At 36.0% G+C, this 23,114-nt stretch overlaps 1 protein-coding gene across 1 annotated transcript in view; it reads right to left on the bottom strand.

The window, feature by feature from the left end:
- The window catches only part of LOC132650993 (zinc finger protein 160-like), a 128,269-nt gene that overhangs the window by 81,392 nt on the left and 23,763 nt on the right, over window positions 1–23,114 (bottom strand). Inside the window, exon 4 of the mRNA XM_060376317.1 lies at window positions 10,861–10,869. Within this exon, the coding sequence (XP_060232300.1) occupies window positions 10,861–10,869 (9 nt within the window). The remainder of the gene's footprint in view (window positions 1–10,860; window positions 10,870–23,114) is intronic.

The following is a 23,114-nucleotide window of genomic DNA, read 5'->3' as shown; positions in this document are numbered from 1 at the left end:
GATGGAGGAAACAAGATATTCCATGACAAATCTAAATTAAAACAATGTCTATGCACTCTCACTGACTGTAAGAAACTACTAGAAGGAAAACTCCAACCAATTGAGATCAACTACAACCACAAAACACATGATATAGATAACACCAGAAAAAAATCAAAAGAAAACAAGCACACAAACAAACTATCTGCAATAAAACCACAATAAAAGGAACTGAAATTCATTGATGACTAGTATCTCACAACATCAATGGAGTCAGTAATCCAATAAAAATACACATGCTAACAGAATAGTTATGGAAACAAGATCCAACATTCTGCTGCATACAATAAACACACTTCAGCCCCAAAGATAGACACTACCTTAGAGCAAAGTGCTAGAAAAAGGTTTTCCAATCAAATGGACCCAAGGAGCAGGACGATCTTAATACCTAATAAAACAGTCTTCCAACCAAAATTAATCAAAAGAGAAGTGAAGGATACGTTGTTCTCATTATAGAAAAATCCATGAGGACAACAATATCTTGAATAACTATGCGCAGAATAGTAGGGCACCTGCATTTGTAAAAGAAACATTATTAAAGGTTCAATCACACATCAGTCCCAACATCAGTAATAATGGTAAACGTCCACACCTCACTCTCATCAAGTGACAGATCATTGTCACAGAAGCTAAACAGTGAAATAATGAAGCTTACATAGGTCATGAATCAAATACCTAATAGAAGTCCTCAGAAATTTTCACCCAGACACAAATATGCCTTTTTCTCCGCAAATCAAGGAACTATTTCCAAAATTGAACATATGTTCAGGCACAAAGCAAGTCTTAACAGATACAATAAGACTGAAATAATCCCTTGGATCCAATTATACCACCACGTTCTAAATCTGGACCTCAACAATGACAGAAAGAACAAAATGCCTACACATACAAATGGAACCTGAACAACTCAATAACAGGTGTCATTGAAGAAATAAAGTAATTAAAGATTTTCTAGCATTCAATGAAAATTAAGGCACAACATGCCCAACTTACGGGACACAATGAAAGCAGTGCTAAGAGGAAAATTCATACCACTAAGTGCCTTTGTATACGAATTTGAGGCATTTTATACAAACAATCTAATGATACAACTGAAAGACCTAAAACAAGAAAAGAAAAAAAAAGATGTACACAGAGCCAAAAGGAGTAGACTTCTGGAAATAATCAAATTCAGTGCTGAAATCAACATACTAGAAATGAAATGATTCAAAGAATCAACAAAACCAAGAGCTGGTTCTTTGAGAATATCAACCAGAGAGACAAACTCTTAGCCAAACTAACTAAAAGGCAGAAAGACACTATCCATATGAACAAAATAAAAAACAAAAAGGGTGATAGGACAGAAACTAAGGAAATCAGAGAAATCATTAGGTTTTACTTCAAAAGCTTATACACCACAGAAATTTATTATCTATATAAAATGGACAACTTTCTTGATAGATTCCACTACCAAAGTTACATCAAGATCAGGTAAATAAAATGTCCTATCTTCCCTAAGAAAATAGAGGAAGTCATCAAAAGTCCCCATCCAAAAAGGCCCAGGGCCAGATGGTTTCAGCACAGAATTCTACCAGACCTTCAAAGAAGAGTAAACACCAATACTCTTCAAACTATCCCACAAAAAAGAAACAGAAGCAACATTGACACTTTAATTCTATGAGGCCACAGTTATGTCACAGTCAAGACCGAAGAAAGACATTAACTTCAGACCAATTTCTGTCATGAACACTGACACAAAAATACTCAGTAAAATACTCACAAACCAAATACAAGAACACATAAAAGATATCATCCACCCCTATCACATAGGCTTTATTCCAGGCATGCAGGAGTGGTTCAGTATATAGAATTCCATCAATTTCATCTACCACATAAACAAAGAACAACATGATCATTTCTATTAGAAGCCAAAAATCCAATGCATGTTCATATATAAAATTTTGGAGAGATCAAGGACACAAAGCACATACCTAAACATAGTAAAGTAAATATACAGAAACCCTATAGCCAACATTAACCTAAACAGAGAGAAACTCAAATCAATCCCACTGAAATCAGGGACAAGGCAAAACTGCCTGCTCTCTTCATATCTTTGTAATATAGGAATTGAAGTCATGTGTCATTCTGCATGGAATTTGACCCATAGTAGCATTAGGTCTTTGAATATAAAGAATATTTAATTAATTTTTCAACATTTTATCATTTGCTATAATAGATAAAAATCCTGTTTGTATTATGGTTGTCAAAGGATTGGCCTATTTAAATATAATAAATAGTAGGTTCTCATCATTATATTGATGTATTTCCCTTCTGACTTTTTAATTTTTTCATAAAAATTTTCATTTTAAAAATGATATAATTACCTCTCTATGCCTCTTCTTTTTCATTGCTCTAAACCTTCTGCCTGACCCAACTTATATTTATTCTCTCTCAAGTACATGGGCTCTTTTGTCATTAAATGTGTTTGTGTATTTGTATATAAAAATGCAACCTGCTCATTCCATATGATATTACTTATATATGTTATCACACAGTTGACCACAACCCTAAAAGGCAGCCATATTTTCATTCACAAAGACTTGCTTTTTCTATTGTTGATACTTAAAAATGACAAGTGAGTTGTAAATGCAGTTCAGTTTCATGTGCATTCAGAAACAGAAATATACTTTTCCTGGAGTTATTTTGAGGCAGGAATCATTAGGTTTGCTAATCACAGAAATACAAATCAAACCTGGACAAGAGGAGATCTCACATTTAATGGGGAACTCATAGCATGGAACACTGCAAGAACTGAGATGGCCATTCCACATATCAAAAGGCAGTTTTTTAAAAGTAGGGTGCATATGACACAACACCATGAGAATTGACACTCTAAATTCGCACATTGTGTGGCTTCAGCAATGATTAATTGATTTGGGGATGAGTGTTAGAGACATATGGAACAGCACTACATTATGACACCAAGGTCACTTCTTAACTTTCCCCATCTTCATTCCCAAGCAGTTTGAGTAAAAGTATTATTTTTCTACCTGTCTGGTTGGAAATGTGCTGATCTGGACAAAATGCACAAGAAAAACAGCAGACTGGTCTTTCTTTTTGTAGAACTTTCCAGAATCCTGGACCACAGCTCTGTGTACATACAGATTGAGGCGTCTGAAGGCAGCACAGAAAAACTGATCATGATATTGAACATCAGTTTAAAATAGTTTAGGCTAAATACATGTAACCTATAGAAATTGTATTTGTTTATGAAGAACTCTGAGGATTTAATGTGGGAATATAGAATGGAGATTTAAACTTACCACACTTTCCAATACTAAATGTTCAACATCCCTTTTTGGTGACCAAACTATGACTCACTACTGTGCCTATTCTGTGTGAAATGTGTAGGACATCAAGATATTCTCTTCTGTGAGGCAGTAAGCCAGAACTCATTTTATTGTATGAATTTTGGGACAGTTGGATTTTAAGATAAGAATCCATTCATACTTGCCTCCAAGCACACTTGCTTCTACCTTTATATTTCAGTCCTGTAGTAATTCCCATGCACTCTGATTCGGCTGCAAAAGGAAGTTTAATTTTCTCATGAAAATGGTTTTGCCATTGGTGAATTATAATCTGTTACTGTGACTTTTACCCTTGACTCCCAATGCTAGGGATTGTTCTTTGCCTTTCTTTTCAAACGTTAGTGTAGTTATCAAATGGGATTTTCACCAGTTGTATTCTTAGATAATCACATAACTAATAAAATTCTAATGCAATTTTAGTTTGTTATATGTTAGAAATTTTGTAGGACAGGAAATATTTCTTGGACTTCTTTTCTGCCTTGGTTTGGATTCTGATTCTTTCTAATATGTACATAATAACAGTAATGTGTTTCTGGATAACTGGATCAGCTGTTAAGAGTGCATACAGCTCTTGCACTGAAATATGAATTCAGTTCCTGACACACATTTTGGGCAGCTCATATACATTGTTTACAGAAATGTCTTGTGTCCAAATCCATAATTTATTGTTTATGTTAGCTCACAACCTTGTGGAATTATTGATATGCTTGAACATGAGTTGTGTGAATGGAAGAATGTTTGAGCATCAGCTAGCCTGTATAATTAACATATGTGAAAATTTCATAAGTTTGTGTGCATGTGTATGTTTACATATAGAAACACTCATACATACCACTATATAACCATGAGCTCTCAATTATTCATTCACTGCATAATGAACAAACACAAACATTCAAATTCAATTCATCTAATTCTTGCTAAGGAATTAACTGACCTTATGTGTGCATTTGTATGTGTATTTATGTATATATACATATATGTAATTCTGAAATATTGGTTCATTTCTGATTTAAAGTCACAAAACAGAACTAAAGAGATGTTTTAGTATTTAACATGCTTGCCACATAAGCAGGAAAATGTGAATTTGATCATGATGAAAGGATGGAAGACAAGCTGGGTGCAGAAAAATGAGCCTGTAATCCAAACTTTATGATCATGAAGACAGAGTGAGAACCTAGGAAATGCTGGCCACTGAGTTCAGCAAAATCATAAAGTAAGGGTTTCACACAGATAAAAATAAAGTTGACAGTAACTGAAGAAGATAACCACAGTTTACTGTGGACTTAAGAAGCACATGTACTCGTGTGCATGAACACCCACACACAAGCTCACAGTCACAATAGAGCTAAGAATTAAAATCTCACAATTATTTTAAAAGTTCAAAGAATCATTACACAATCATTTTTTATCATTCTTTACAAATAATTCCCTTCATATTAAATACTGAAAAATTTCCAGACCTGTTTGTAGTTGCTTGGCCATTGAATCAGAACTTCATTGATGAAAAAGCCTTGATCTTGTGCACTCTTGAAGACAAACTCTCCCACTTTAAGTAATAGTGCATTTCGAAAACTATATGCAATAAAGTTTTGTATGTCATACATTTCCCTAATATTCTTGTTCTCATCAAAGCTTATTTCATCTCCAGCAGCATTTCTAAATTTAATTTTCCTCAGAAATGGATGAAGCTGAAGAGAGACATCATATGACATGAGTGGCCCACACAGATTACTGGCTGACTTTAAAGAGAATTTCATTTTCCCTCTCTCTAACATGGCTTTCTTTTTGAAAGTGCTTAGTTTGTTTATTTGTCTTCCCAGGTTTTTAGTGAGATTAAAATTATTTACGATAGAAATAATGCAAGAGCTACTGAACACAAGATAGATGAGATACAAGATAGTATAGTGTGTAGCATGTCCTTAGTTGAAAAAAGGTCCTCTGTCTTTCTCTAGGACCAGAAAATAATATTTCCATTTAGAAGATGTAGATTTGAAGAGGATCCAAAATGGTGACACCCAGTGTATATGGTTACTAAGGATTCGACTATAGCGACTTCACAGCAAGTGAGAGGTTGTGCTGTGGACTCGAAAATGCCAGTGTCTATGCTTCACAACTGTACAGAAGATACTAGAAGGAAAACCCCAACCAAAGGAAGTAAACAACACCCAGAGAAACACAGAAAATAAATAACACCGCTGCTGCAAAACCAGAACAGAAACACAAAAACTTGCTGCAATCTTAAAAATCAAAATAACAGGCACTAGCAATCATTAATCATTAGTATCACTCAACATCTATGGACACAGTTCCTCAATAATAATAATAAAAAAAAACAGAGACTAACACAGTGGATGCATAGACAGGACTTATCAATCTGCTGCATACAAAAAAATCTTAAAAACAAAGGAGGACATTACCTCAGAGTGAAGGGATGGAAATAGGTTTTTTAAGGAAACTGACCCAAGATGCAAGTTGAAAGAAGCCATCCTAATATCTAATAAAATGAACTTTTAACTGAATGTATTCAAAACAGATATGAGAGGACACATATCATAGCAAAAGGATACATATGATAGAAAAAATCCACCAAAATGATGTCTCAATTTTGAATATTTTGCTCCAAATACAAGGGCACCTGCATTTGTAAAAGTAACAAAGAAGCTTAAATTATACACTAATACAGCCACAGTAATAGAGGGAGACTTCAAAACCCCACACTCACCAAAGGACAGGTCATGAAGACAGAAAATAGAGAAACAAACTAACATATGCACAGATCAAGGAGATTTAACAGACATCTACAGAATTTTTACCCAGACAAAAAGAATATACCTTCTTTTCAGCAACTTACACAACCTTCTCCAAAATTGCCCATTGACTTGGACAGAGAGTGATCCTCAAAAAGTACAATAAAGTTGAAATAACCTTTTTATCTTATCAGACCACCATGGATTAAAGCTAGATATCAATAACAATGGAAACAAAAGAAAACAAAAAAAAAAACAAAAAAAAAAAAAAAAAAAAAAAAACCTCATGGAAACTGAGTGACTACAGAGTCAGGGGAGAAATAAATTAAAGATTTTCAAGAATTCAATGAAAATGAAGGGTAAACATGACTAAACTTCTGGGACACAATGAAAACAGTGCTAAGGAGAAGTTCCATAACATTAAGTGCCTTCCTAAAAGGAATTCAGGAATTCTCATAGTAGCAACTTAAAAACACCTGTAAAATCTCTAGAACAGACAGAAGTAAACACACCCAAGATGAGTTGACAGCAGGAAATAATCAAACTCATAGATGAAATCAGTATCATAGTAAAAACCAAGAGCTATTTCTTTTGAGAATGTCATCAAGATAGACATACCTCTAGACAAACTAACATAAAGTCAGAGAGACTGTATCCAAATAAACAAAAGCAGAAATGAAAAGGGGGAATAACTCCAAAGAATCATTAGATGTTATTTCAAAAGACTGAATTCCACAAGTTTCAAAAATCTAAAGAAAATGGAAAATTTTCCTGATAGGTTTCACTTACCAAAGTTAAATCAAGATCAGGTAAGCAGGTTAAAGAGTCCTATAACCCCTAAGAAAATAGAAGCAGTCATCAGAAGTCTACCAAACAAAAAAATATCCCAGAACCAGATGGTTTTAGCATGGAATTCTACCAGACTTTCAAAGAGGAGCTCACACCAATACTTCAAAAACTATTGTACAAAATGAAACAGAAGGAACATTGCCAAACTCAGTCCTATGAATCCACAGTCACATTGGTACCTAAACCACACAAGGACCCAACAAAGAAAGAAAAGCTCAAATCCATTTCCCTTATGGACTTTAATGCAAAAATACTCAGTAATATACTGGTAAAACCAGTCCAAGACCACATCAAATACATCATCCACTATGATCAAGTAAGCATCATCGAAGGGATGCAGGGATGGTTCAACATATTTAAATCCATTACTGTAATTCACTGAAAGAAAAAAAAATTAAATAAACATGTTCATCTCTTTAGATGCAAAAAAAGCCTTTGATAAAATTGTACACCACTTCATGATAAAAGCCCTGTGAAGATCAGGGATTCAAGGCACTACATAAACATAATAACAGTAATATACAATAATCCGATAACCAAAATCAAATTAAATGGGGAGAAACTCAAAGCAATTACACTAAAGTCACAGAAAAGTACAAAGCTGCCCACTCTCTTCATAGCTTTTCAGTGTAGTACTTTAAGTTCTAGCTAGAGCAATAAGACAACTACAAAACATAAGGGTCCAAATTGGAAAGGAAGAAGTCAAAATATCCCTATTCACAGATGATACACTAGTATATATAAGTGACCCAAAACATTTTACCAGAGATGTTCTACAGTAGGCAAACCCCTTCACCCCTTCAGTAAATTGGCTGTTATAAAATTAACTTATAAAATCAGTAGTCCACTCGACTATAAATGATAAATGGGCTTATAAAAATTAGGAAAACAATATATCACAATAACCAGAAATAATATATTATATCTTGGTGTAACTACCCAAGTAAGAGAAAGACCTCTATGACAAGAACTTCACATCTCTGAAAAAAGAAACTGAAAAAAATATCAGAAGATGGAAACATCACCCATGCTCATGGATTGATCAAATTAACATAGTAAAAATGATAATCTTACAAAAAGCAATATACAGATTCAATGCAATTACTATCAAAATACCAACACAATTCTTCACAGACGTTGAAAGAACAATTCTAAACTTCATATGGAACACACACACACAGACACACACACACACAAAACAAAATAGCTAAAATTTTATGTATAATAAAAGAACTTCTGGAGGTATCTCCATCCCTGACTTCAAGTTGTACTACAGAGCAATAGTAATAAAATCTTATGGGACAAAATGAAAGCAGTGCTAAGAGGAAGGTCATAGTAAAGAATCAATGAGACCCAGAGCTGGTTCTTTGAGAAAATCAACAAGATAGACAAACCCTTAGGCAAATTAAATAAAAGGCAGAGAGAAATCATCCAAATTAGCAAAATCAGAAACTATAAAGGGGACATAACCAGATACTGAGAAAATCCAAACAATCATACAAAAGCCTGTATGCCACAAAATTTGAAAATCTAAACGAAATGGACAATTTTCTTGATAGATTCCATTTACCAATATTAAATCAAGATTGGGCAAATATATTAAATAGTCCTATATGCCCCAAGGAAAAAGAAGCAATGTCAAAAGTATCCCTTACAAAAAAGCCTAGGGCCAGAGGGCTTCAGTGCAGAATTTTACAGACCTTAAAAAAAGATAACTCCAAAGCAAATGCTTAGCCTGATGGCCAACTGACGGGCAGAGTGAATGGAATTTTACGTAAGAAGTGGGAAATAGTAAGAGCTGGAAAGGACAGGAACTCCACAAGGAGAGCAACAGAACAAGAAAATTTGAACACAGGGAACTTCCTAGAGACTCATACTCCAACCAAGGACTATTCATGGAGATAACCTAGAACCCTGACAATGCAGCCACTTCTGATGAGAACTGATAGACTAAGATCAGAAAGAAGGAGAGGAGGACCTCCCCTATCAGTGGACTTGGGGAGGGGCATGCATGCAGAAAAGGGGGAGAGAGGGTGGGACCGGGAGGGGAGGATGGAAGGGCTTATGGGGGGATACAAAATGAATAAAGTGTAATTAATAAAAGTTAAATAAAAAATAAAAAAAACTAACTCCAATTCTCTTCAAACTATTCCACAAAACAGAAGAAGAATGAACATTACCAAACTAATTCTATGAGGCCACAGTCACCTTGATACCTAAACCTCATGAAGACCCAAAAACAACAAAAAAGACTTTAGACCTATCTCTCTTATGAACATTGATGGAAAAATACTCTATAAAATACTTGCAAACCGAAACCCAGAATACATAAAAGATATCATCCACCATGACCACGTAGGCTTCATCCTAGGCATGCAGGTTCAATATACAGAAATCCCTCATTGTAATCAATCATATAAACAAACTGAAGGAGAAAAAAAACGCATGATCATCTCTTTAGATGCCAAAAAAGCATCTGACAAAATCCAGTACCCATTCATGTTTAACTAAGTCTTGGAGGCATCAGGGATACAAGTCACATCCCTAAACATAGTAAAGACAATATACAGCAAGCCTATAGCCAACATGGAACTAAATGGAGAAAAACTTAAACCCTTTTCCATTTTAACTTATACTTTTAATTATAAGATGAAAATGTTCTATTGGCTTGACCCCAGTAAATTACTTACTAATAACGTAAGATTCTAAGCTTCCCCTGCTTATGAGTGAGGCTTACCTGCCATGGTAGAAGCCAGTCTGTGTTTCTGTCTTCTTTAGATCCCATTTCAGTTTTGCTCAATAGCATTTTATGTAGAGCATAGGCCACTGCATACACTGCGTTCCATATGGAATAGCTGGGCTCAGAAATAGTTATCATATCGTTTATTTTATCCTTAGTCTTTAGGGAAATATTCACTGGACAGTGTTTATGATTTCCACACCGGGAAGCAGGAGGTGAACAATTAAAATTATCAATCCAGAATTTAGAGACGTAAACATCTCCTGGGTAATGGGAGGGTGTAAGGGCCTCAAGAAAGTGCTTGAAACCAGGGATAGTTCTCTTTTTTAAAAATGAGAAGCTTCCACTGAATAGGTTTATCAAAACATGCTTTTCACTTGTTATAGTCTCTAAATATGTCGAGTGTGGCTTTGCAAAGATCCACACCTTCCTTCTGGTTACAAAGATATTATGAATGTCTACACAGAAGAACAGCAAGTCATCTATTTCACCATAGAATAAATTCACATTTACTCGTGTATGTTGTTTCAAGTTCTGCAAACCATAACCATATTTTACGTTTTCATTAAAATTATCTAGGAGTTTTTCTGTAAAGGCCACACAGATATCTTCTGATACCATCTTTACTTTCAGGTCAGAGAGGAACTCCTTTCCTCTCTGATCATCAGACACAATGAGCCCCACCCACTTCCAGCCAAAGCGGAGCAATAAAGAGATCAGCCCTTGGGCTAGACCTCTGTCTTTAGTAGACATCTGATAAAGGGATGGGGATGTATCTTTGTCACTAAGCACGGAATCAAATGGTCCATATGTGACCTGAAGAAGCAAAGAAAAAAGTGATTCTGAGTTTCAGGCATGTGGAATCATCACCCTGAGTGAGGAAGTGAATTCATAATTCAAATATGAGGGTTAAAGGACTGAATATTGTTAAGGAGATTGTCTTCCGTGAGATTAGCTTGTCCCTAAATTATGTGGTGGAATACAGTCTTTTACAAATACCATAGGCTCCAAAGTTATTAAGGTGTCTGAAGCAGCCAGTAAGTTGTTCACTGGCTTTGAAAGGCAAGATAGCTCTCTCTTGTTGCAGTAACAATGCAAAAGAGTATCTGATGTAGAGAAAACTGCAGAAAGCATTAACAGGTACTTTCTAGTCACCATATTTCTAAGAACCTTCATCTTTAGAAAAGCAAACACAGAAAGAGACTAACACAGTTTTTAGAGATTCAGTTTCTTATGTTAAAATGTTTCAAGTTGTGATGACCTGGGGCCTCATTGCCAGGGTTTACTCTATCATCCCTCTAGATAGAGTTGATAGAGATAAAACTCAGACAGATGTAAATAATTGTCTTTTATTTTTTATTACTTTAGGTTAAAACACATTTATGAATTGTTTAACTGAGTGATAACAATGAGAGTTACCATGTGGGTTTTTTTAATCTTGATTATTGCTGACCCTTGTGCTCACCAAGTATGTTCTCTGTTTGTATTAATGACTGCTGATAGATGCATTTCTTAACTGTAGCCTCACAAGAGTCAATTGTATGATACAGCTAAGTGGTTGGTCTCTGTAGGTGCTATTCTGGGATCTACTTTCCTGAATGAGATCATTAATTCCTTGAAAGTTTTACATCGGTGATGGCATTAAACATTGTTCCAAACTTAGTTACATGTCCTGGACTTTCTTTTTCCATATGTGAGGTATTGACAACTGTAGGAATTTTGAGATGTTTATATGCTAGATTGGGTAGTTAGGTATCTTTGCTGTAGAATTTGACTTATGATCAAATACAGACTGAGTATCTGCAGTAAATAATCCATTGTTTGGAGATAGAATCATGGATACTACTAAGTGAACTTAGAAATTCCCAGAATTTCCTTTCCAGGCTTTTCACCACACTCTGTCATCTGTTAAGTATTGCTATATCAAAATAATTCATTCACTGCTATTTGAAATCTGCCTACACTAAACATAATCCACTTCTCTTTTTTCTTTTGTTTGTTCTGTTATTGTTTTTCATTAGTTTCTTTGTTTTGGTCAGGTCTGAGATGTGATTGTGCTTAAAAGTATGTTTCTAACTTACTTGTGGGACATTGTAGAGCTCTGACAGTGTTGCAATTGCAGCAGAAAATTCCGGCTTGTTTCCTGAAAGAATTCCTAGAGCTTTGTGTCGAGTGTTGCACTTGTAGTTAGGAATATAATCACTCCTTCCAGACAGCCACATCAGAGGGCCCTCCAAAGTTTTTTTGTTAGAATTAAAGGCATTGTAGATGTGGGGACCCAAAGTTATATTGGGAAGCAGGTTTGAGTCCTTATTAATCTCTTCAATGGCAAAGTATAAGGTCAGCAAATATTGATAGTTTTTCCAATTGTATCTAAACCAGAGGAACAGAATGATTGGTATTATCAGTACACTTTTCTCAAAAAGTCTTTTATCAAATACAGGAACCTAGAGGTCCTAGCCTTTAACTTTTCTTGTGACATGTAAATCTTGTGTGAATAAGCCCATGACAACCCAGGAACATCATCGAACAGCTCCTAAACTCTCAGAAGTTTAACTGTTTCTAATGTTTTTTGGTGTAAAGTGTGTGCATAAAATATCACTTGTTTGTATCCTATGAGTACTGAATATATAGGTGCTTATGGTGTTTCGGCTCATGCAAGCACAGCATTATGGAAGGGTCACTAACATTTTCACTACGGATATAAGTAAGAGCTTCATGTCCATGTATATGGTAATTATTCTATTTCATACTCACTTGCAAAAGTTCTAACAAGTTTATATGTGCTCTTAGTGTTAAAGTGTCTCTTTGTGGTATATAGATGGACCACTTTGAATAAAAGCTAGCATCAGTTCTCAGTACCCAGAGGGTGGCCTTGGGAACATGTTTAGCTGCAGTTCATAAGAGCCCTTCTGGCATCTTTGGGTACCAGGCACACCTGTGGTATTCACACATAAATAAGAAGGTGAGTTCTCAAGTACATGTAATAAGAATAAATAAGCATGTGCATATAGGATTCTTGGGTTTGAAAAATGATATGTTATGACTAGTTGCTGCTCTTGTGGAGGACCCTGAAAACAGTAGCCAGTTTTAGGATACAATAGTGTATAACCCCATTTCTAGGGGATCACTGGCCTCTGAAGAGACCATGCACACAAGTGGGACACACACAAACATGTAGGCAAAACACTCATAAACATAATGTAAAAAATTAATAAATCTTTACAAAAATTCAAAAAGTAGTAAAAAAAGTAGTAAAGGAAAGGTGTTTCTCTAAGCTTGCAGATTAAATAAATGAGTTGAGTTTCCTGGGTAAGGCAGGGGGAAAAAGTAAGTTAAAGTAGCATATAAAAGAGAGGAAAACCTCCAAGTACATTAAGACAGTACAAAAGTGCTCACAATGGGAGAAAGTGGAACTTTGTTGCAGGTAGGTGAGTTAAACTGTGTCACACATAGCCTTCAGTGCTTGGGGATGGGTCCTCAGAAACTTGTTTCAAAACCTGTGGTAGATAAGAGTCTGGGTGACTCTTACAGAGGCAGCTTAACAGAAATCATTAGCCTGAAGTCCACTGGGTTCTACTGAAGGAAGGATTCTGCCTTCTGACTTGCCATCACCAGGAAGAAATTCCATTTGGTTGTACTACATTAATCTGGGCTCTGTGGCTGAATGCTCTGTTAAGAGAGAATCTATTGTGTAAAAGCAGGCAATTAGCAACAACCGAGAGAAAGAGAATTTGTCTTCCTTATGGATTATCCCATACTAAATATTGAATTGTAGGAATGTATACATGTATCAATGAGAACTCCTGGAAAGAGCTGTGTCTGCAAAGATTGGCTATTAAAACCTCATTGATGTTGAGAGATTGCAATGTTGTAGTTTGAGAGGCTCATTACTATAGTGTGGGCTACCTGCAACACCCTGAGTAGCCAATTCTTGGACACCTCTGTGGTTAAGATTATATCTATATATATATTTTTAGTTGAAAATATTTTTTAATTTAATTTTTTCTTATCAGTTACATTTTATTAACTCTGTATCCCAGCCGTGTCCCGATCCCTCATTCCCTCCCAGTCCCTCCCTCCCTCCCTCATCTCCATCATGCCCCTTTCCAAGTCCACTGATGGGGGGACCTCCTCCCCATGCATCTGATCCTGTTTTATCAGGTATCTTCAGGACTGGCTGCAAAGCCCTCCTCTGTGGCCTAACAGGTCTGCTCCTCCCTTTGGGGGTGGGGAGGCCAAAGAGCCAGTCATTGAGTTCCTGTTAGAAATAGTCCTTGTTTCCTCACTTTGGGAAACCAATTGGTTACTGATCTGCCACAGGCTACATCTGAGTGGAGGTTCTAGGTTATATCCATACATGGTCCTTGGTTGAATGTCAGTCTCAGAAAAGACCCTGTGCCCAGATATATTTGGTCCTTGTGGAGCTCCTATCCTTTCCCCATCACACTAACTCCCCTTCTTTCTTATGATTCCCTGTACTCTGCCAAAGGTTTGGTCATAAGTCTTTGCTTTGAAAACACTGCTAGTTAGAGTCTTTCAGATGCGCTCAGTAGACTCCTGTCATACGTTCAATGCACATCCCAATTGTCTTTCTAAATGAGGATTGATCATCTTACCCCATGTCCACTCTCTTGATTATCTTTTTAGGTGTATAGATTTCATTATGTTTATCATATCTTATAGGTCTATATAAGTGAGTATATACCATGTTTGTCTTTCTCCTTCTGGGATATTTCACTCAGAATGATCTTTTCTAGATCATGAAATTTGCAGGCAAATGAAATTTATATCTATATCTATATCTGTATCTGTATCTGTATCTGTATCTGTATCTGTATCTATATCTATATATATCTCCTATAGCGGATGAATAAAATCATTTTAGAATGTAGTAACCCAGCACACTAACAGCTTTTGCCAATCAAAAAGACAAGAATGACATCACATAGTCATCTTGGGCCTTTATGATAACTTGCCCCATTTTGCTGCTAATGTCCTCTCTGAGGAATCCAGTGCTGTATTGGATATATAGTTTTCTTTATTTATTCTGTTACTATGAAAATTCATGAAGCTGCTTCCACATTGTATCATGGAAGTTGGGATAACCTAAATTGTGTTCACAGACTCTCAAATTTATAGAAGAAATTCCATCTTTTTTTCCATTTGAGCTGAGGGCTTATGTTTTTCCAATCACATAAAAGCAATAGTAAAAACTAAAGAATCAATTTAGTTGGTTATATCTGTATACTTATTCATTTATATTTGTGTGACAGGGACACCACAAGAAAATCACCAGGGCCAATCAACCAGTGCCCAGAGGGTCCTAAGGAGTCTGTTGCACCCACCAAGGACAATGCATGGTCTCAACCTAGCTCCTATACCTATAAGTAGCTGATGTGCTGATTAGGCTTCATGCTGGCCTGCCAGTTAGTGGAGTGGACATAGACTATATTTTATGTTTGTTGGTCACTTTACCCTGATGGAACTGACATAACTGACCACAGGGGAGTAACACAAACTCAGTCATCATAACACTACAGGGGCTGGGGTGTGTAGATAGGGGGCAGAAGAGTGGAAGAGGATATATATGGGAGAGAGAGTAGGATTGGGAGGAGAAGAGGGTGGGACCTATGACCAAGATGTAAATTGAATTAATAAAAAATATTCAAGTGAAAAATATTGCAATAAGTTAGATGCTCCCCCTCAAAGCTCTCAGAGAGTTCTGTTGAGTATGGATTTAAGGAATGTAATGAAAACCATGTCTCTGCCAGACATCTTTAGTTGGTAGCTATGACAGGCAAAAAAATGGCCTTTCCTTTGATCATATTTCGACTGTGATAATGATGACAACTGAACCATGAATTGCCACATGCTTCACCCAACAATAAATCCCTGCCCAGCATTTGGACATTGTTGAGTTAAATGCTCTACTGTGCCTGGGAAAGGTAGGGTACTTTTCCAAGTTCCTTCTCCATAAAAAAATATCTCAGGCCTCACAATTCTGATGTTTGGTGAGTCATGATGTCTTGTGTGGCAGCTGAAGACAATGTTGTTTTGTGTAGCATCCAAGGACTGTCAACCTCTGCTCCCTACAAAGTCTTTGAAAATACCATGGAGGATCCCAGACTGGGGTCCCAGGTATCCAGTAAGTCTCTGTCATTTTGACTGATATAGAGGCCATTTGGATTTTACTTCATGCTCAAATTTACCCCTCTCAGATCTCTTGTCATATTTTCAGCAGGTTGTCACTATAGATGTTTATCAGAGGTTATGAACCTTTAGGCAGCTCCTCTGAACAAGGTTGTACCTGCATGTTCAGTCCATATCATGCATGAAAGGCAGACCTTGTTCTTTTCTACAGATATCTAGATTCCCTGCTGAAGAAGACATTACCTTGCTGGATTCACAATGAAAAATCTAATCTCACAAAATTAGATTTAAATGAGGTTCAAACTGAAGCTACTAACACTTAACAGTTTACATTGTATGGTTCTTTCACTTAAAAGAACTTGCTTGTCAATCATTTCTCCCAGATATCAAACAAATCTGTCTCCTGGTAAATGCATGGATGGGGGAATCAAACACTTTAAAGTTGATGGAAATTTTGAATGTCTAAAAAAGGGATTTAAGATTTATAAAGGCAAGTTGTAAATGTCTGAAAAAGTTGTTTAAAGTATGTGAAAATGAGACTTAAAGAGTTTAAAATTTCAGAGTTTTAAAATATTAATCAGTGGAGTTCTGATATACTGTGGAAACCACCAGGTGAAAGCACTGGCTAGTTTTCTCATAGTTACAGGATCAAAGTTTTTAATGTCCTTTCATTCCTGCTGAAGATATACTTCAATGCTTCTCATTGTGCTGAAATCTTATCTGTAATTACATATTCACAGAGAAGAAAGGCTGTTCATTTTTTTAGCCCAGAACCATCCTTTATTTGGTGTCCAAGCTTATCTGTAAAGCATCAGTCTACTCCAACTGTTTATAGACACTTGTTACCTGCTTTTCTTACAGTGAAAATTTCAGTGTAGATTATAGAATGTGGTCATGTTAATATATTCAGAACTTGTATAACATTGTGTAAACTTTAAACAACTCTGATTTAAACTTCAAGGAGTTGAGACTTGATCCACCTATCACAGGTCAAACAGAATCTAGATTAAGACCAGTCAATTAACAATTCAGTCTTTTCTGTCTTTTATCTATCTCTGAGGATAGGCTCTTTACTTCCTTGTATGTTGTGGTTTCTTCTCTCTCTGGCTGAAGTGAGCTACTGAACTATGCTTTCTCTATCTTGTGAAAGCATTCCTAAGTGTTCTTTACTTCCACACACACACAAAAAAATAGGAATCCTAGTGTGTGTGCATGCACGTTTTTTTTTCCTATACAAATACTCCATAACTATACAACTACCAGGAACAGAGGCTTGTATGTTTATTTCCTGCTCAGAGAGGAAATATGTACTGAAGTTTCAAGAAGGTACTTTTCTGCAAAAGACCACCTAATCCCAAAATTGATGTTAAAATGAACACATGTACCAATTATAGCATCACCTGAAAAACAGGAATTTGAAAAAGCCTAATGAGTCCTCCACAGTATCAAATAACCAATGACCGAACTCAGACTTTCTCAGAGAGATAAAGTGGCAGATGAATACTTCAGAAAGTAAAGAGATGAACAACAGAAAAGAAGACAGAACCAAGCAATGACTTCAACTGGGCTTTGAGGCAAGAATCAGCAGTCTCCACCAGAACTTGGATAAGGGATAGAATAAACAGTTGTACACAGTGAGGACTGAGTACCATAAAAGACAAACAATAAGACAAAATTGAGATTGTGAAGGAGGAGAAAGACAGATAAAAAGGTTGCAAATGAAAATCATAAAACCTCTAATGAAATCAGAGAACATTGGGATTCCAGCAGAGCTAACTAAGCAGAGAACAGAATATGGGCATCAATTACATGAATTTCAGAACACTCCATTACAATATCAGTGATAAATAAATAAGTTATAAGTATGACCACAGTATCTAAACTCTGAGATACTTTAAAGATACTAAAGCCAGAACACGTGAAACCGGAGATTCTATGATTTGTACTGAGCACATAAGGATATTCAAGTTCACTTTAACAGAAACTCTCCAAGTCTCTGGAAACAGATACTCAAACATAAGACATTTAGATGGCCAAATAAACCTGAGAAGAATGGAAACTTATCTTGACATATTAGAGTCAGTGTGTTAAAAATTTGTAAGTATCACCATGGAATCACACCATGGAGCAGACACAAAAAATTGTTCTTTTTTTCTATCCCTGATTTCTTTCTGACTGAAAAAATAACAGAGAGAAGTGGAAATGTTTGCAGAGGCACAATGAAGCATAAAAAAATGTGAAACTGTTTTTTACATTGTTCTTTATCTAGTTCATTATTCTCATTGGAATTACATGTGTTTAGCAGGTCTTATACTATCTTTTAACCAGAAGCATAGTACATTCAAGCGAGTACTCACAGGCTGACATTCCATAGTTTACTTGGTTCTCTGTCAAAAATGTTCTGGCGGTAATGGGATAGGTCAATTGGGATGGAAATGGGGATAAATGTAGCGAGGTTAAAGTCTGCCTCCACGTAGGTGTTGGTCTCCCTGTAATAACCACAAGTGAACAGAGACATCTCCATCGATGCATGCACAGGTTGCAGGAGGAGGCTGAGGCAAAGCAAAGGAAGGGACATGTCAGGCTCTTCACTACACAGAGACAGAACCCTGCATCAAGGCGGATCCAAGGAGATTATTGGCTTAGGTCCTGCAACAGGCTGAGACCTCAACAATGTCAGAGAAGACTTTTAATGCTGTAGTTGCTTCCTCCTGTTGCGTCAGGCTCTCAGTCTGTGCACACCCAATGGTTCTCATGATGGGCCAGCACATACACTGCAGCAAAGCCCAGCCATTGTGGATCACAGTACTGTGATATTTCTGTCTCTGTAGCCACACTTGCTCTGAATTTGCTGTCTTCTTATTGTTCTATTTGCCTCTCATCAATGTACCCTTGGAATCCCATAGCCCTGGGGCTTTGCACCTGGTTCCTCTATGTGGGTGAAAAACATGTTTGGTTCTTTCTTTCTTCAACAACCTGTATGATTTCATCATGGTCCACAGTGACTTTGGAGAGCACCAGAGTCTGAGACAAAATTGTAGGTCATCAAAAAAAACCCGCTTGTTTGTTTTGGATTGCTGTTATGAAAGGTAGTTTAAACATTTGATTTCCTCTAGTAAGGGGAGCAGGGGCAGTCACTCTTTGATCACTTTGCTACCTCTTTGATCACTTCTACCAGTCAAAGTGGCTAAACTAAGTAACAGGGAAAATAGTTTCAGACAGTTTTGATGAGATCTGATAGGCTACAGTAACATTGTAGAGGAGGAGGACATCCCTTATCAGTGAACTAGAGGAGGGACATCAGGGTAGGGGCTTCAGAGGGAGAGATTTCAGTCATACTTTGACATGGGGTTTTGACCAAGAAAGTAAACACTGGTGACTCAGCCTAATGCAGGACACCTGGGTTCATGATTCTCAACTCAGCTTTTGCATTCAGACCTGGACGTCTGGCACCAAATTAAGAATTATACAGGACCAAAAGAGGGGGCAAGATGCTCATAGGCAATTTAAGTCATGACAGACAACACATTTACAACTTGTGTGCTTAGCTTATATTATCAGCCACTTTCCTCTTTACATTCTTTCCTGATTAAAAGACAGACATTAACCACCTTAAGAATCAGGATAGGAGTAAGTTTTGGAGCCTGAGATTATGAACTCAGGTTTAAACCTGGCAGCAGAAGTCTTGAGATGGCTGGAGTCAGTCAACTAACTCATAATAACAACCAAAAAGAAAAGTACTTCATCTCTATACTTTTTCTACTTTATGGTTATCATAATTACTACTGATATAATTTCATGGTATTTTTATTACATATATTTTTATAATAAGATATATACAATATAATGCAAATCAAAATTTGATATATAACTTATGTAAAATCCATTCATGAAAATGCAGCCATGAAATTTCAAAAGAGCTAAAACTGCAAGAGTCTTTGAAGGTAGGAAAGTGAAAAAAATGATGTACTGTTAATTCTTCTATATAAACAAACAAAATAATTAATTGATGCCTCCTATGTATAATCTTGCAAAATTTGTTAACTGGAATTAAAAAATATATAGTGATTACACACGAATCTATCTATCTATCTATCTATCTATCTATCTATCTATCTATCTATCATCTATCTATCTCAATCCAGATATAGATAAATATACCTACACAGTGAAATTTCTATGTAGGTACCAGCTTAATTTCTCTATGTTCAGCGAGTTGTGTAAGTGCTGTATTCAGCAATAGAGACTTGCAGTGAATTTATGGAGAGCAAAATATAATCTTGATAAAAGTGTGCATTGTTTGGGCATTCCAATAAGACTCCTTTGACCACCACCTCAAGTAGATATAACCCATTCTTCATTTGATGACAAGTGACATCCTGTTGGGATTCTCATGTATTATTTCATTTGGATCACCTTCAGATATGTATATATTTTAGGAAGCTCCTGCTGTATTAGGTTACTACAGTAACATTCAATTGACATTTCATCTTCTCTGTCTCTCTTCATATTACTTTCCTTAATGTCCTCTTTCTTCCCCACTTCCAACCGATTCTTCTTTATGAGCCCATCCTCCATCTATAAATAACTATTTTACTGACCTATCCTAGGGAGATCTAGTTACTTGTTCTCGAACACTAATCCCTTATTCTGTGTGTATCCTACATGGTTTTATGTACTGTAGGTTGCTTATCATTCACTTTAAAATAATATTAACATGTAAGAAGATACATGCCATATTTGTATTTTTGAACTTGTGTTACTATATACTCAGACTGATTTTTTTCTAGTTTGCCTACAGATATGCATTTACTTTCAAATTTCATGGTTTACTTTGTAAAATGACTGAGTAATATTTTGTTGTGTAAATGTTCACATTTTCTTTATCTATTCTTCTGTTAATGGACATCTGGGTTATACCCAATTTCTGGAAGTGTTGATTAGAGCAATCATAAACATGTTTGCATAAATGTCTCCATGGAAGGATGAAACATTCTTTGGATATATGCCCAAGAGTAGTATAGCTGGTTCTTGAGGCAGAAGAATTCCGACCTTGCTGCGGAAAAGCCACAAGTATGTCCTTAACTAAACATGTTTGTACTCCTACTAGCAATGTCTGAATATTCTTAGTGATTGTGACTCTCTTTAGACCATACCTCAAACTACTTTTGATTTCCATTTCCCCAGTGACTATGGATCTTGCTCATATCTTTAAATGTTTCTCAGCCATTTGAATTATTTCTTTAAGAATTTTCTTCTGATATCTTCTATTTCTTTCTTCAGAGACTGAAGGTTTTTTTTTTCTTACAAGTCTTTCACTTGCTTGGTTAGAGTTATGCCAAGGTACTTTATGTCCTTTGAGGCTGTTGTGAAGTGTATTGTTTTCCCAAATTCTTTCTCATCCCTTTTGTCTTCTGCATATAGGAGTGCTATTAAATTTTTTGAGTTGATTTTGTATCCAGCCACTTGGCTGAATGGATTTATCAGCTGTAAGCGTTCACAGGTAGAATTTTTGGGATCACTCAGGTATACTATCATATATCACCTGCAAATAGTGACATGACATGAACTCATGGGCTGGCTCTTTGATCACCTCCATGTGAGGGGATAGCAGCCTTACCACTCCACATAGGAAAACAATGAAGTCAGTCCTGATGAGACCTGATAGACTCGTGTCAGATGGAAGGGGAGGAGGTCCTACCCTATCATTTGATTGGCGGAAAGGCATAGGAAAAGAAAAGGGAGGGTAGGATTGGGAGAGGATAGGGGAGGATGCTACATCTGGAATACAAAGTGAATAAACTGTAATTAATAATAGTAATAAAGAATCCTTTATTTAGAATTACATGTGTGTTTTATTTGTAGTTTATATATTCTTTATATCTAATTTTTCTTTTGACTTATTTATGCATTTGAATATTAGCCTTTATTTGGGTGTGCAATTGATGAAAGTATTTTAGCTTTCTGTACACTTTTACATTTTCAGAATGATGGTAGTTCTTTGTTATGGAGAAGATTTGCAGTTATCTGCTGTATTTTTGAAGATGGTTTATCTTTATGCCTGGGCAAGGTCTAGGAAGCTCTCCCCTGCTCATTGATAAGTAAGATTAATAGAGTAAAACTCTCCATCCTAAAAAAAAAAACCAAACAATCAACATTAACATTCAGTGCAATCCTCATCAAAATTCCAGACAATTCTTTCTAGATGTTGAAAGGACAATTTTCAGCTTCAAATAGAAGCACAAACAAACCATGAAACCTAAAACAATCCTAAATAAGGACTGCGAGAGGGATCCCCCATCCAAAGATTAAATTGAACTAAAAAATATATAGTAGTAAGTAACAGGATGGTATTGGCAGAGTTACAACACTTTGGTCGATGATGAGATCGAAGACCCAGGCAGAAATCCAAATACCTATGGACAATTGATATTTTTAAAATAAGAAATCTTGAAATAAATACTGGAAAAAAGATAGCATCTTCAACACATTATTGTGGTCAAACTAGAAGTATGCATATACAATAATTCAAAAGATCCCTATGTATCACTCTGCACAAAACTCACCAAAATAGATTAAAGAGCTCAGTAAAAGTCAAGAAACAGAGAATCTTATGGATGAGAAATTAAGGAATAACATTTTATCTAGTCATGAGAATGTCTTTTTCATGTTTTGGACAGTGTTGGAGAGGCTTATCACTTGAGTTTTGTTCGACTTCTTCAGTTTTTTATTTCTAGATACAACTTAGTTTTTAATTTTATCGATTCCTTTTGTAATAAAATGTCTTCAACTATATTCAGTATTTTATTTCACTTTTTTGTTTTCACAGACATCATTTAGGTTTTATCCACATCCTCTGTTATATCCTTGATTTATTTATGTTTTGAAATCACTGTCTTGTTCTGTGGCTATATTGAATTTCTCAGGGTCTCCTCTAGTAGGGTTGTGGTGATTTGCTGTCTTGGGTGTTAATGATTTTGATTTCACTCTGGTGTCTATTTATCTGGGTTTGGGATGATTGTGATTATAGTTGTTGCTATCTGCACTTGTCTATTTTAGGTTTATGGTGTTTAATTTCTTCACTTCTGTTTCTCTCTCTCTGGATCTTAGGAAAGGGTGTTGGCTTTGTATTGTCTTGTAGAGAATTCTTCTGAGTGTATGCCTTGATAGGGCATTAGGGATACTATCGAGAGCCTGTTCTTAGGTGTCGGTGATTACACTAAAAAATAATGATGAATA

This window comes from Meriones unguiculatus, assembly GCF_030254825.1.
Source record: "Meriones unguiculatus strain TT.TT164.6M chromosome 13 unlocalized genomic scaffold, Bangor_MerUng_6.1 Chr13_unordered_Scaffold_37, whole genome shotgun sequence".
In the NCBI taxonomy this organism is placed as follows: Eukaryota; Metazoa; Chordata; class Mammalia; order Rodentia; family Muridae; genus Meriones; species Meriones unguiculatus.
This window is presented reverse-complemented; position numbering and strand designations above follow the sequence as displayed.